At 42.9% G+C, this 16,795-nt stretch overlaps 1 protein-coding gene across 1 annotated transcript in view; it reads right to left on the bottom strand.

Annotated features, from left to right (window-relative positions):
- The window catches only part of LOC308308666 (fatty acyl-CoA reductase 1), a gene marked incomplete at its 3' end in the record, with an annotated part of 51,114 nt that extends 34,599 nt beyond the window's left edge, over positions 1-16,515 (bottom strand). The window contains exon 1 of the mRNA XM_080754109.1: positions 16,312-16,515. Within this exon, the coding sequence (XP_080610235.1) occupies positions 16,312-16,500 (189 nt within the window). The 5' untranslated portion in view covers positions 16,501-16,515. The remainder of the gene's footprint in view (positions 1-16,311) is intronic.
- Positions 16,516-16,795: the final 280 nt, after the last annotated feature.

The raw sequence follows: 16,795 nt of genomic DNA, 5'->3' as shown, positions 1-16,795 counted from the left end.
GATGCTCTGTGGACCTTCACAGAAACGCAACACTAATGGAGCTTTCCTTTCAGCTCGCAAACCTGAGATGCCATTCAAAAAGCCCTCGCTTCTCACAAACTGCCCTTTAAACTGGCCTCTGTCCATTCATGCGCCCTCTACCTCCCCTTACGTCAAGCTGGCCCTTAGGAAAAAGGGGATGACAGAAGAAGTACAGTCAGTGGAAAGAGATGGGACGGAGTTTGTTGTGTTGTTCTGGCTTTGCTACCGTCCCCCAGGGCAGGCAGGCAGAGCTACTGTACCATGTACTGTCTTGTAACTGTATAAAGTTACTGCAACACATTTAGAAAATAGTACAGTATGACAGAGAGGGAGCAGGAGGAGATATATTTCGTTTTAAATCAAAGTTTTAAGTTGTGTTTTTTGGTGCCGCTCAGGTGGCGCAATTGTGAAGTACCTGCCCAACCGAGTCTAGGGGTTCGAATACAACGCAGTGCATCTGTCAACGTCTATTTGGCAGGGGTGTCAAACTCGTGTTTTGGAGCCAAATGCGCCCCCAAAGTGGTCCAAAGCGGCCCCCAACATGGTTTTCAGAAAAGTAAAGACATGCTACCTTTTATGACTCCGCTGCAGCACCCTCTCCTCCCCTTTTCCCCCCTGCTGCTTCCACTGACCACACACACACACACACACACACACACACACACACACACACACACACACACACACACACACACACACACACACACACACACACACACACACACACACACACACACACACACACACACACACACACACACACACACACACACACACACACACACACTTACTTCCTGGTTATGGATCTAAAGTACAGTCGATACAATGTGTAGGCCTATGTATAACATATCTACCACTGTCTCTGCATTGTTAGTGGCCAGGGTTGTTAGCCAATTCCTGCCCAGGTTAATCCAAACTGACATCCGAGATCCAGAAACCTCCCACTCAATGGCTAAATAGGCTCCTTTGCAGCCCCACAGACACACATTTTTTATGGTCAAGTGAAAATGCTGGATCAAATTAGCCTGGCGGGGCCCGACGTCATACTGCGTTCACTCACTCATTCCTTCCCCCAGTATAACGTCTGGCCTTCGGCCTATTGGCAGCTTGAAAAGTGGGCGGGAGTACTTGCCTTGACAGACAGACTCCTCTAACCAAATCAGCGTAGCAAAACATCTCTCAGCCAGTCGGAAGAACGGCAAACAAACATGTCTTTTCGGCCGATGAACTCCGCTAGCGCATCCCCCGTGTTCCTTTTTAATTGTTGTAATTGATTCCAACTCTGAAATAACTGCACTTATTGCTTGTTTTATCGTATAACTGTTACACTTGTTACGTCGCGAGGGCAGCCATTGTTGTTTTGAAAATGCTGCAGCATGCATCTACGTCACCGTCTACACATGGACCAATCAGGGAAAGCTTTTCACTTGTTGTCAGAATGACTACGTTTGTTGTGCGGACAGCAGTCACTGATTGGCCCCGATCAGAAAATAATCAGTATAGTCGCTGCCTATACCCGGAAGGCCAGACGTTATACTGGGGAAGGAATGAGTGAGTGAACGCAGTATGACGCCGGGCCCCGGCCAGGCTAGGATCAAATGGCCTCGTTGGCCATTTGAAAGAATGTCTGAGGCAGCTCCTGGTACAGCACTTTTAAGTAGTTAAGTACTCTGAAGGCCTGATTCTACACATTTCCCTCTCCCTGCTCTTTGGGTTAACATCTGTTAGCTGGATCTGCGCCATGGTTGGTACACTCCCACTTGCTGAGTCAGCGTGATGGAGCCAATCAGCAAGCAAGCAGGGTGGAAAATTTACAGTAGCTAGGTAGGGTCTGCCAAAGTGTGTCAGACAAGAGGCAATTAACTGCTGCATCCTCAGTGCTGACCTCCATTTCCTGACATGCACTCATGTCTAAATGAGTTGAATAATGGAATTGGGTTGGGTTACTGTTAAAGGATAGAAAATTACACACTTTTACTGGAGGATATCACGCTGCCCGGCGCTTGTCCAACACTGTCGACATTATGATTGTTTGCAAAAAATGGTATCGCAATTTGCATGCGTTATATTCACACAGTGGAAGTAGCCACGCAAAGTTGGGGGTTCAACGTCCTGCTCGAGGACACTTTGACGTAATGCCAGGAAGAGCCGGGAATCAAGAGAGCCCATTTCACCCATGCAATAACCTGGATAGAGAGGGAGAGCAAATATTTCACCCATGCATGGCATGCAATAACACAGAGAGGGAGAGATGGTGCCTATTTCACCCATGCAATAACACAGCGAGAGAGAGATGGAGCCTATTTCACCCATGCAATAACTCGGCCAATGTTGTAACAAAACCTGATTGCTGCGGTAACTTCTCAGCGCAATAACCCTGGCAATGCCAGGCAAGTTGATAACCGCTCAACCAGGTTTTACTTTATCTAGATAAGGGGTCTCCAATTTTTTCAGGCCAAGGACCCCTTAGTTGAGAGAGAGATGAAAGAGGGACCCCCCACAACCTTTTCATAGATTCCATAGTTTCAGTGTTTGACATCAGTGTATTTTGGATTCATGACAATTTGTGTTTTCAGATATTTAACCACTCGAATCGTCAATACTTAATACACTTGGCTATCACTCTGTACTTAGTCTTACATTTTTTCCCTCTACACCAAACATCTTCACCGAAAATAGGCGATCCGAGCTTGCAGATCTGCTATTTTTGGCTAAAGTTCTCAGAATATGGACACTAAGATTCAAGTGGTTAATAAAAAAAAAGGAGAAAAAAGTTTCTATCACACAAAGATTTAGAGGACCCCCTGTAGTAACTTTGAGGACCCCCTAGGGGTCCCGGACCCCCTGTTGAAGATCCTTGATATAAGGGAGCAGAGTAAGAGAGGTGAACTTTGAGTTTTTCACATACTGCGTGAGTGGGCTATCACTTGCAAAAATAAAAGTGAGAAGTAGCACCCATTATAAACCCCAGCCGAGGCCGAGCAGTGGTACTGCAATGCGCGGTCAAGCATTATGCCAGAGTGCTGTTGTCATCAATCCCAGAGATTATGGAAGAAGCCAAGCTGAAAGTTCCTCGCCTTACGCTCAAGCGGCCATAGCTTGACACATGACATCATGACAGAATATGGCGCACGCGTACCCGCACACTCACACACGTAACGGAATGTGGAATTGGAAAGGGATCTCATTAATTTACATTATGGCTGAAAGGCAGCACCATGGGAGCTGGCTGATAGCGGCTGCGTGCAGCGGATAAAGCTTGTGTCCCGGGGAGGGATACTGCAGGGCAGCCGTTATCTAGATGAACACGATCCTCTCTGTTCTCCTCATCTGTCCTGCCACCGGACCCTGGGGCAAGTACCAACCAGGGGTGTAAAATAACTAAGTCGGTTTACTCAAGTACTGTGCTAGAACAGTGTTTCTCAACGTTTTTTCTGCATGGGCACACTTTTCATGTCCCAAGAATCCATGGGCACACCAACATAATACGCGGGTGTAAATATTGTCACTGTCGGGAAGAAACCTTGTATCTCAAAGTTTCAAATTTGTATGTTTCTTCGCAAAGTAAAGCCCTGCTTCATCATACAAGGCTGTCGCACAACAGTAGTGAAAACAGCAGATCTACAAGCACACAACGCCTCGCGTTGCGAGGCATTGTGTGCTTGTAGATCGGCTGTTTTCACTACTAGTTTAAATAATTTTTAAAATGATAAATACAATACTGGCTTTCAAGCAGTTTCAAGGGGCACACTTGACCCTTCTCAGGGGCACACCAAAGGTCCCCAGGCACAGTGGTTGAGAAACACTGTGCTAGAACACTTTTTAGGTATTTGTACTTTACTTGAGTATTTCCAATTTCCAATGCTTTTACTTCAACTCCACTCAGATCCAAATATTGTACTTTTACTCCACTACATTTATTTGAAAACTTTACTTAATAGTTACTTTGCAGATATAAATTATAATATTATAAAACATGCATTAACCACTTTAGCCCTATTTCATACCTTGGCTATTTGAAAATAGACGATCTACAAGCCCACAACTTATAACAGAGTATTTCTATATTGCAGTACTGATACGTTTACTTAAGTAAAACATGTACTTTTTCCACCACTGCAAGTACCAACCTTCGCCCAACCACTACTGAAATGACGCTCGTTCTTCCTAGACCGGATCGATAACACCCGCGCAAGCACAATTACACACACACACACACACACACACACGCACGCACGCACACGCACGCACACACATACCTAAGGGCTGAGTAATAGCACAAGACCGGATCGATGTGCAACCCCACGGTAGTTCCCCTGGGATTCCGTACTTCCATATTTCACGGAGCTTCATTTGCAGGTTTCCTTTGCCTCGCCTCCAGCTGTATGTCTGTTTTCACCATCCATCAGGCTAAATTCAATACAGGAAGACCAGATGTAATAAAGGGCCATTTAACGGTATTGTGGAGCTTTTTGAAAACAAACTAAAATGAAGCCACCAAGTCTCGTTACTTGATTCAGTTCTAGATTTCTAAAGAAATCACAATATTTTTGACCAATTACCTCAATATCGATATTGTTACGATAATATCATATTTTTACACTTTCAACTTGCCTTTCATGCCACGCAAAGAATTACAAAAATGACAAAAATAGCAGATCTACCTGTACAAGCTGACAACGTGTGGTGTCGCATCGGACAAGATTGTGAGCTTGCAGATTGTCTATTTTAGTTATTTTTTAGAATAAAAGAAAGAAATGCCCGCTCAAGGAACCTTGGGAGACCCTGGACTCCACTATGAGATTATACTGTAGTTAACAGGTACAGACATCATGCTAGACAGACTAATGGGTTCAGAAACATTAGTCACTTTACTGTAATGCAGCCTCTAAAACTAGGAAAAGGCTATATTAGAGCTATATTATGATAACCAGAAACCCATACAATAACTAGACATTAATAATTCAATATTTGTATATTTCGTCCAGCTCAAATCTGAGGCTTCGTCCACAATAATGGACATGGAAAGGGGAAAAGGCTGTTGTGCAGACTGTCTAAAGCAGGGGTGTCCAAACTTTTTTCCAATGGGGCCACCTTAGAAAATATTAAAACACCCGAGGGCCGACTATTATCGCCTGACAAAATGCACTTTCGGTCAGACCGTAACAAAGTCACATATCGTCGTTGTCGGGTGTCCAAGACCGTTCGTTTTGTATTTATCATTTAAAAAACGATTTAAACTAGATCTACAAGCACACAACACCTCGTGATGCGAGGCGTTGTGTGCTTATAGATCAGCTGTTTTCACTACTTTTGTGCGGCGGCCTTGTATGATGAAGCAGGGCTTTACTTTGCGAAAGAACGTACACATCTGAAACTTGGAGATACGAGGTTTCCACCCGACAACGACGATATGCATCGCAATTACAATATTTTATCTAACTATCATCATCAATATTTAATATCTATGGTCTTTTTTTAGGTGTGTGCTCTGAACACAACACAAATAGCTCACATTACCAAATATAACCAGACGTGCAAGGTAAAAGAAATATCAACAAAATTGCTTTAGAATGAGAGAAACAAGGAATCCTGACAAATTATACTATAAAATATTCTTGTTTCACGGTGCTGGCGGGCCATTAATAATACAATTTAGGAATGAAGCCTCGGGCCGTATACATTTTGTCCTCGGGCGAGTCGGGCCGCATTTGGCCCGCCTGGACTACACTCAGTGGGGATACAGAGCTGGCCAATGACAGCAGCCAAGAAGACATAGCCCTTCACCATGCATGTGCTAATTTGTCTCACAAATTGGAGTTCATTTGCAGCCTAATTACATGGAATAGCATCTCATCCACACTTTCCCCGTCTCTCCAGAGAGGGCCTGTGTGAGTATGTGGTGTGAGTTCGCAGCTCGCAGCCTGCTTGGGTCCTAATCCTATGCTGCATAATCAACACCGCATCGGAGGCTGCATGCCAATTTTGACGTCAATTTAATTTAGATTTTTTTTTTAGTCATATTCTTTTGAATACAATTTAGTTTTAGCCGTATTTTAGTCATCTAAAATGTTTTAGTTTTGGTCGACTAAATAAAATATGATTTTAGTCGACTAAATCTACATTTGACTCGTCGACTAAAAGTTATTTTTGGCAGGCCGTGATGGCATCGAAATGGCAGATATTCACTTAGCTACATGCCGGAAATAGCCGATCTACAAGCTCACAACTTGCCGCGCCCCGCTGCGACACGTTGTGAGGTTGTAGATCTGCTATTTTCAGAGCACAACCACAACCAAACATAAAACGACTTGTCTTTTAGTTCTACTGGATCTCTTCTCCACTTGTCCCTCCATAACATTCTAGTCTAGTTTTTATTTGTTGTCAAAATTGCCAATATAATTTGTAGTTTTAGTCATCGTAGCTTAGTTTTTATTTTGTTTTTATTCCGTTTTCGTCAGTGAAAAAAGGAGTCGACGAACATTTTCCGCCATAGTTTTCGTCTACGAAATCAACATTGCTGTATGTGTCGAGCCTACAGTATGAGTTGCCTCGCAGCCTGCTCAGGTCCTACACTAGGGCATTCACCAAATATTCGAATATTCGAATATCAAAGTCACTATTCGACGTTGTTCACCGAAGTCGAATATTCGCTTATTTTGTATTTATTTTTCTTTAAAAAATATATAGTTTATAAAGCTTGGCTAGATAGGAAGTCATAAGAATGACTTGCCAATGTCCCTGGTGGATGAATTTGTTAATGCTCTATACCGGGGCTTCTCAAACCTTTTAAGGCCTTGACCCCCAAAATAAACATATTTGAACTGGGGACCCCCACCCTGACAAGCATTTGGAATTGTAGGTATTACATTTAATGTGACTCGGTTCCGCAGGTAAATATTGTGAAAATAGCCGATCTACATGCTCGGCTATTTTCACAATGTTCGCCTCTTGCTTACTTAATATTTGACAGTTTGGCCAGTCCTGTCGAATATTCGACTATTCGAATACTTTGAGGTTGAATAATTCGAATACTAAAAATCACTATTCGTGAATGCCCTATCCTACACTGCATGCCAACCAACCTCCGATGCACAGGAACGGCAAGTGCACAGCCATGTTGGATCGGTGAAGGCCCGAGAAAGACTGCCAACCACAAACAACGGGCAGAGGAGGGGTTGAAATGCACCGCACAGAGAACATACGTCACAACACCCTCTCGCTACGCTAGGCTCACACCAGCGGATATCTCCACGACAGGACATACATCTCTACTTGTGTTTATACAGCAGAGACTGTGCATCGTATACGAAAGAGACCCTTGCAAAGACACAACAGTGATATACTGTTACTGTGTGTGTGTGTGTGTGTGTGTGTGTGTGTGTGTGTGTGTGTGTGTGTGTGTGTGTGTGTGTGTCTAGCAGAGGATCTAATAGTCACCACCAAGCAGCATCAATAATTCACTCCTGAAATGAGGCTGGTGCACAGTAATATCCTCAGTGTTAGCTCTGAGTTAAATTAACAAGGCAACCCTTCTAAAAAAATCCACACAGTAAGTGAATTAACTAACAGAGCAACTTCCAATTTAACATTCTGCTGACCAGGTAGCTGACAATGTACTTTTTTTTAAATACAAACTAAAGCACATAGCTTTTTAGCCTGGATTTGAATAGGTTGTTTTGGTCTATCTTCGGCCTATCTTAACCTTGTCTTTCTTTTTTATTTGTTTTATTTTATTTGATCTATTATCTAAATTGTATTCCACTGGATATATTTTTGTTCTGAACTGCAGACGTATTCAATACAATTTTATATGACTTTTGCCTTTGTGTGTGTGTGTGTGTGTGTGTGTGTGTGTGTGTGTGTGTGTGTGTGTGTGTGTGTGTGTGTGTGTGTGTGTGTGTCGTTTCTTGTTGTGTACATTATGCTGTGCATTGTCTATGCTGTCTGTGGCGTTTCCTCATTGTCCTTGCCTTGGTTGGATCTCAGCGTTCTTGATTTGATTGATTATTTTACATTATGTTCTATTATATATCTGTTGAATAAAAGTGGAGTATAAATAAAGTTTCGATTGACATTCACAAGGAAGTGAGAATATTATATAATCAAAATGGATTGCTTGGCATTTGTTGTATTGTACATGAAAGCTATTCAGGCAGAATGCTAATTCTGCCTGAATTCAATTTCCGTCAATTTCTCCCTCAAATCACGAGTCCCCAGCAAAAATCTGCAACTAGAAAACAGCAACATATTAGGGACAACAGTGGCTCAGGGGTAGAGAAACTGCCATTAGAACACGGGGGGTTCCCGAAGGGTTCCCAGTTCGATCCCGGGCTCCCCCAAAATTAGTGTCAAAGAGTCCTTGAGCAAGACTCCGATCTCAAAATATTTTGTTCCAGGAACCCCCAGAAGCAAAGATTTGGGTAAAAAATCTTAAGCTAGATGCAGAATAGATACACGCTGCTCAGAAAAGTTGGGAAACCCGCACTCGCGTGTAGGACTGTGACTGTACTGGTGTGTAGCAGGGTGTTTTAGCGGGGTCCACCCTATGTTCCCCAGGTTTTATGTTCCCCAGGTTCTATGTTCCCCACTTAGCCCCCAAAAAGGTTCTATGTTCCCCAGGTTCTATGTTCCCCACCCACCCTCCCCACAAAAAGGTTCTATATCCCTGCAAGGCCCAGCGTTGATTTTTGGCAACGTTTTTTAAATCACGGATCATGCACACCCATGCCTAGATCATGCACCACGTATGTCCACATTGCTCACAGCTTTCAAACAAAAAAATCCGAATGGAAATCCGTTCAGGCATTCATGAGATAACAGCCATTATGTTTTCCTAAAATGTAAACAAAGATGGCTGCCATGCTTGAAAGATGGGGTTGCTATAGGGGTTAAACATGCGATTTCACGATTGCTATCATGCCTACAACATTTTTTGGGGTCAAAATTCTTTTTTTTTTTTTTTTTTAATTGATTTTTTTTTTTTTTTTTTTCCGGGATTTACGGGCTTGGCAGGGAGGTACAATGGGATTTTTTCGGGATTTTCGGGCTTGGCAGCAAATGAGTTAACATCACCATTAAATCCTATTGTTTAGTATTACAATGCCATTGGCCATGATATTTGCATATAAATACCCCCCCCAGAGACTGACATTCACACTTCCCAGAGAAGTTGAAATTCCAGCGTCTGGACGAACAACATCTCACTTTTTAACTGAAGCTATTCCTCACTAAAACATAAGTAAAATGCCTGTAATATTTTTTTTCGTGATCATTAGAATGTCTAGAACACGTGCATATGTTAACTCTTATACTGCTTTGGACGTTCCTGTTCGCCCCAATTCTAGAGAGTGAGCCGCGCCAATACGGCCGTTCGTTCGTTTACCTTGTTGATGTCCTTAAGCTGATGAGGGGTCGCGCCGCCGTGTACTGTAATCACATGGCGAGCAGTGATGGTCTTAAAAATCCATTATGCGTTAACATCAACGGAGACCAATTCTCTTCCGTGTTGATTTTCTCTGGCCCTGGGGCTTTGTGGCCAATGTGTGTTCCCAATCTATGGCAAGACGGAACGGCCAAATTCACATTAATGGCATTACGCCGCCCTCTGCTGCCTGGTCTGTGAAAGTGCAGACCAGGCAGGCATGAAAGGCAAAAAAAAAAAAAAAAATCAATCTACTATAACGTTGCAAAGGTAAGCCGCTTTTTGATGGCACCAGACCCAATAAATAAATAAATAATCTGGCAGTATAAGAGTTAATATTGTGAAAAATATCCCCAAAATGCAAATTAGAGCATGATTTATGATTTATGGCTATAAAACCTTACAAAAACATTATTAATTTTTTAACATTACATTTTCCTGTGATTAGGACTCCTACAACACCATCTGATTTAAAAAAAAAAAAAAATTGGCCAGTAGAAATTAATTCGGGCCTTGCAGGGATATTCCCCTCTCAACCAAAAACAGGATCTACTGTATGTTCCCCACCAAAAAAATGTATGTTCCCCACTCAAATGTAGGAAATGGTGGGACATCTTGCCCAAGTGCCCAGATGTCTCCACCCTTAAGTGCCCACTCGTCTATGTGCCCACTCGTCCAAATGCCCACATGTCCCTATTGCCCAGATGTCCAGGTGCCTACTCGTCCAGATGCCCAGACATAACAAAAGTATGGTGTCCAGATGTCCCTAGTGCCCCCTGTCACACTAGTATTCGTAATCTCTCCCCATTATTGGGTGTTTTGAGTTATTATAAGTTATTAATAATTATGATGGAATGTTTTCTGCATTTTTGGATAAGTGGGGAACATAGAACCTATTGTAAGTTGAGCGGGGAACATAGAACCTTTTTTGTGGGGGTAAGTGGGCAACATAGAACCTGGGGAACATAGGACCTTTTTTGGATAAGCGGGGAACATAGAACCTTTTTTTGGGGGGTAAATGGGGAACATAGAACCTGGGGAACATAGAACCTGGGGAACATAGGTACGGTCCCGTTTTAGCTAACATACTGTATCATGGATAAATAAAAGGGTTAAAAGAAAAGAAAAGCTTCAGCACAAATACAATGATGCAGGTCTCATTCAGTCCGCTGCTGACTAAGCCCATGCTCAGTCAATGGAAGACACGCAGCTCCTTTGAGGACCAACAGAGAGAGATTATCGAAAATCATAGCAGCACTTTCTCGACACGCTCTGTGTGCAAGCATTCTCTCTCGCGCGCACACACACACACAATATGAAGACTGACCATGGAGCACTTGCTCCACTGAACTAGTTCTCACACAAAGTACCCCTTTATCTCTAGTGTTGACTGTGAAAACAGGGGCCAAAGAGAAAAGGGGACAAAAACAGGGATTACAGTCATAAATAGAACATTTTGCGAAGACAAGAACAACTTGGCATGTGTTTAACTGGCGGCCTGCTTGGCAGCATGCTCAGCATGCTCCCCTCGATCCCATTAGATGACATGTTTGAACAAACACTGTAAGCAAACATCCATATTCCATACACATTCCACTTTTGGCAAGCAACGATAGAGTATTTGTTAGACCAGTGCATTGTTTGATCCGAGCTGATCATGCTATAGCACAGTTGTAAGCAACAGGCGGCCCGTGGGCCAGAACTTGTCTGTCAGCGATAATATCTGGCCCGGAAAAAGTTGTCAGGTAGATTTCTTTTTTTTTTTTACATTCTTTGAGTGTTAACTTTTCACTGAGACTTTTAGATTAAAAACTTCTCTCAAAACTAAAACAAAGCTGTGTTTCACAACATGCCTTAAATTATGCATTGTTTCTCAATGTATGACTCTGTCTCCAGATAAAAAGGTTCTTTTGAACTAAATATCCTCCAAGTGCCACATTCAAGGATGGGGCCTGCACAAAAAGAATTACACAAGCATGTCTTTGTGCAGCCGTTACATTTGATTTATTCCTTGTGCATTTCTATCAATTCCTCGTGCATTTCTATCAATCGTTCTACCGTAAGCACGGCACTCGGTGCCGTGCTGTGAGCTTGTATATCTGCTATTTTTCACTGGTTAAAGCATTCAATAATTCTAGGCCTAAATGGGTTAACTGTTATAACAACATATATAAGGTTGTTCGTTTCAAGTTCCAGGTCCTAAATCAGCCATTGACCCTGTCCACCGTCTAATGGCTTAGAAAAAACATTTGCCCTCACCTGGCCCCCTAGGAAGATAAACAACCACCCGCTGTTATAAAACGGAAGAAAGTGCACAGACAAACTGATGGCTAAACCAAAAGCTGCTGCAACAGAACTGCACGGAGGTGGTGGGATGGAGAAGCACGCCACAGAGCGGGCGACAGGCTCTGTATGCCCACAGGCCGGCATCAATCAAATGCTTGGCATGCCATTCACTGCCCAGCAGCAAGAGAGAGAGCTGCAGCTATTTCAGCATTCCACTGGACTCGGAAGTAATCGGCAAACCTTTGAATGCTCACACAGGGATTAAATGTCAAAGTCATTGCATTGGAGATGCATGGGAACAATCAGATTGCTATCCGTCTTGTCTTTTCCAAGCTTGGGGCACCTCCCCTGATAAAACCCTTAAGAAGAAAAAAATAAAAAGAAAATGTGATGGGAACAGGTTGTTGCCTGTTACCTAGCAACAGGGATTCTTCTGAATGACAGCATTGTGGCCAAAAGGACAAGAAGAGAGGCTACCCCCCCCCCCCCCTAAATGGACAGAGGAGGAAATACTTTCCTTTAAACAAACTTGACAGGGCTGACATGATTAAATTGCTAAGTTTACCTTAAAATAAAACTTTAATCGCAAACATAGGCACCATAAACTTTTATTATATTATATCTTGTAATGTATATGTTAATAGGCTTTTAAGCCTAATGTATTAAGCCAAGAATTATGAAGATGTTTAAGCCATTATCCATACTACTGTAATCAGCTAAAAAGGATGAGGTGGCCTGGCTGGAACCTGATCTATTCTCATAAGAGGTGTTTGCTCCAGGTTTGTTCTCATAAAACAAGAGAAGCGTTTCGCAATTTGCATCCTAAGAAAAAGCTCTGCTTGTAGAATCAAAACAAATAAAGAAACAAAGAAACAAGCAAACAACACGTGCTGTTTATCTCTGGCTTTACTATAATGTATTGGGGGTTAGGGGGGATTGGAAGAGCCAGCTTGTTACAAAATACAAATTATGTTCCATCGTGCTAGTTAGCCACGCTAACCCGATTCTGAATGGAATTGTATTGATAGAAGCGCTGGCAAGAGTACCAATAGGGGCTTAAGTAAATTGAAACACTAAATCACATTTTAAATGGAATCTCATCATATTTCACATTAATTGAAATGTGCAGTATACATTTGAGATGACCTGACTTTTGGATTGGTAATGGGGGTCTAATAAAGGGAATGAGGGAACAAGAATCATTGTCTCAGATGAGAGACAGACAGGCAGACAGACAGACAGACAGACAGACAGACAGACAGACAGACAGACAGACTCACCCAGAGAGAGAACAGAACAATGCGTGTTTTCTTTTTCCCAGCATACTAACAGTTGACGCCAATAACAGAATAGGAAGCTCAGAAACAGCAGCGCGCATCATTGAGCACATCAATGCTGGTAGTGACAAGTCAATCGTTCAGCCCTCATTAAGCCCAAAACAGTCTTAATGTGGTATTGTTATTATTATTATTGTTTTATCTTGCTCTATTGCTCTTGCTGAGCCTGATATAGCTGACACCACACTTTGGAGCTTCCCAAAGTGTGGAGCTACTACTACTAAGATCATTTCACTATGGTATACTGTTACCCTCACAAGTACATTTTGGTTGTTATATGCTCTGGTAGCCCTGAATACAGGACGGTCATATACATGACCGTCCTGGTGCCGCCTCAACCTGAGGAGTAGTGGGCAATCGAGCCCTTAACGGTTTGAGATAGGAACGTCAGATTTCAAAAATAAAGTGCTTACCTAAGCCAACTTTGATAACAATTTGACGCCGCACAACGTTCATTACACGCCGCTACCGGATTGTTGAATAAAAAGCATTTTTGTCCGAAATTATTTTGCTTAACATAGGACTTCCGCCTCTAGTGGACAGTCACGTAATCTCCGGTTGATCATTGTAGTGAACGGAGATGATGCGATGACGCGACTGTCCACTAGAGAAATCTGACGTTCCTAGCTCAAACCGTTAATAGTCGAGGACCCACATGGCCAAAAACCTGTGATTTTCTGCCGTACTTTTTATTTCAGTTTTATCTATTAGGTTGGTCATTAAGGTCCACAGAATGAGAGGCCTGCTCTGCCGGAAACATTGCGAAAAAAAGTTATGGCCATTTGTATATTCACTGTCCCATTGACTCCACTAGAAATATTAAAAAAAGAAAAAAAGTCTGCTTTAATTAGCATGTGAGGGGTCAAATTAGGGATTCTTCGTGATTCTGAATCCATTGCAAGAATTTGTTTTGCATGAAAAACATTCCTTGGGCAATATATCAACCCCCCAAAACAGTCAAAAGTGATGAGTCATCACTTTTTTTCCACTTTTCACAGTTTTGGGCTGCCGAAAAGTAACCCAAGCAATGTTTTTTATGCAAAACAAATGCTTGCAATGGATTCAGAATCATGAAGAACCCCTAATCTGACCCCTCACATGCTAATTAAAGCAGATGTTTTTTATTTTTTTAATATTTCTAGTGGAGTCAATGGGACAGTGAATATACAAATGGCCATAACTTTTTTTCGCAATGTTTCCGGCAGAGCAGGCCTCTCATTCTGTGGACCTTAATGACCAAACTAATAGATAAAACAGAAATAAAAAGTACGGCAGAAAATCACAGGTCCCCTCCCATTTTGGGGACTGGGTCCCCGACTATAAGGGCTCGATTGCCCACTACTCCTCAGGTTGAGGCGGCACCAGGACGGTCATGTATATGACCGTCCTGTATTCAGGGCTATATGCTCTGGTAATATAAATGACATCCAAGGAATGCCTCTTCTGAAAGATAATCTTAATGTATGACTCACTAAACAAATGTATGCAGTGCATAAGACCATGCCGTTGTTGCTGTGATTTGACAATTCTGCAAACCACAGCTTCTTGTTGATAATAATAAGACTATCACTGACAGCTTCACAAAGCTTCATTAACTCATCCACTACATTGGACGAGTTTGACGAGCTATAGTTATGGGTCCACTCTGCTTATGACGAATATGACGAGCTATCAATTAGCTTTAATAACTATAAAACAAAAAAGTATGATCGCCGATTCGCCGTCCATAGCGCTCTGTGGACCCGCCCTATTCACAAAAAACGGATCTGGATGTTCCAGAACGGAACTGGGGGGGCGGGACAACGACGCCTGTATCCTGTCTGCCGAAATCCCATCCGGTTCAATGTTACACAACAACCACGCTGGACTCGTTTGGTTTCGCTTTGGGAAATGGCAGGCTGCGGGGTTTTTTAGCTTACCGTGCCTGGATCTTATTGTGAATGGAATCGGTGAACCATCGCGCAATGGATTCGCGCGCACGCCCACGTTAAAGGTAGGCAAAATTCTGGCGGTGTGGACCCTCAGAAGGGTCTTAAAAATAGCGGTGGGTGAGTTAACTGTGTCAAATCCTACAAGTCAACTATAGGCTCTTTAAGAGAGTGTGTCAGTGATTGATTTATAAAACAGCAGCAGCGGTCAGGCATGCCATTGACATTACTGACAATCAAAGCATCAAGTAAAGTAGTTTAATTTATTTTCAAAAATAAATAATGAATATTAACATGCAGAGACTTACGGTACTTGAGTAATTTTAAACCATTAATACTAAATCCAGTCAATAACAATCCCTGTGGAAGAGATTGCTTTAGGCTCATTGTCTCCGCCAAACCGACAGGCATGGCCGAGATATGTTTTGCACCCTGTCTGTCTGTCTGTCCGTCCGTCCGTCCGTCCGTCCGTCCGTCCGTCCGTCCTACAGGTTTTGTCCAAAAAGTCACACAAATCGATACACAGTGTCTCTATAGTCATTAAAGACTATTCATATTCCATTCTGATTGGCTGTTTGCAGGAGTGCTCTGTTTTGAACAACATGCCTCACATCATGAACACAGTGTGCCATTTCCGTGAAATTTTGCACACACATTCCCACTAGGCACTAGCCACTAGATGTTTTTTTCTTCAGTCTCATGGTGGCGCTATAACAGGCCGATTAGTGTTTTTACCTATAACTCCACTGATCAGTGTAAAACTACAACTGAAAATTGTATGCACACTCCCTAGAGGCCAAGGACTTGTGTAAAACATGTTTTTACATTACTCCTTCAGATTGTATCCGAATTTCACGCAAATGTGATCAAGACAGATCTTTTTGCTTTTTCATATTCCATCCTGATTGGCTAACATTGAAATCTAAAGTTTGCAGGAGTGGCTTTGAAGAAAATCACGCAAACCATGAACGCAGCGTCCGATTGCGGAGAAACCTTTACATGCACATTCGCACTATGTTGAGGAACAAATGCCACCCTTTTACAATTGCCCTATTATAGCGCCACCAGGAGGCCAATTTTTTTCATTACTGCCACAAATTGATCAAGTGATCTGGACGGATCTGTTCGATTCTTTATAGTCCATCCTGATTGCCGACTTCCGAACATTGCTCGCCCACAATAACCTACCTAACCTGGCAGAGACCGAGGAGCACTTTTTCTAGTTAACCATGTAATGATGTTAACCAACACTTATTCTAACTAACTATTGAACGTCTGTGCTAAATGTAAATACGCACAAAATATTGTCTCTTACCTTGCACTTCATCATGTCGCTGACTCTCTCCTGCACGGACTGTCCGACTTTGGGCCGCACCAGGATGTAGATTACTTTGACCTCTGGGCAACAGCGGAGCAGCTTCTCAACCAGCACTTTTCCCATGAAGCCTGTGGCCCCCGTGATCAGCACGTTCTTCCCGGCATAGTAGTCTGCTATGGACGTCATCCTACTGCCCGCGATGCCCCCACCACTGTTGGCTTGGTCCAGTCTGTCTTGCTTAGCTTGTGCTGGTCCTAGCATTCACCAGATGGTCTCTGTGGAGAAAAGAGATGAGGCGGAAGATGACTGCACACTGTAACCTCAAGTGCCTCAAGTGTTGATTTTTGGAGCGGTGAAAGCGCTCCCAATAGACAGGTATGTCCATGGGTATGTCCCTGGGTGGGTGGGTGGCTGGCCGTGTCCGTAGCCTGGCAATACCTTGAGTGGCCACACACAACACACTAGTTAAAGGAGGTGCGCT

Source organism: Nannobrachium achirus (assembly GCF_963921795.1).
Source record: "Nannobrachium achirus genome assembly, chromosome: 23".
In the NCBI taxonomy this organism is placed as follows: domain Eukaryota; kingdom Metazoa; phylum Chordata; class Actinopteri; order Myctophiformes; family Myctophidae; genus Nannobrachium; species Nannobrachium achirus.
Note: the sequence above shows the minus strand (reverse complement) of the source record. Positions and strands in the feature narration are given on the sequence as shown.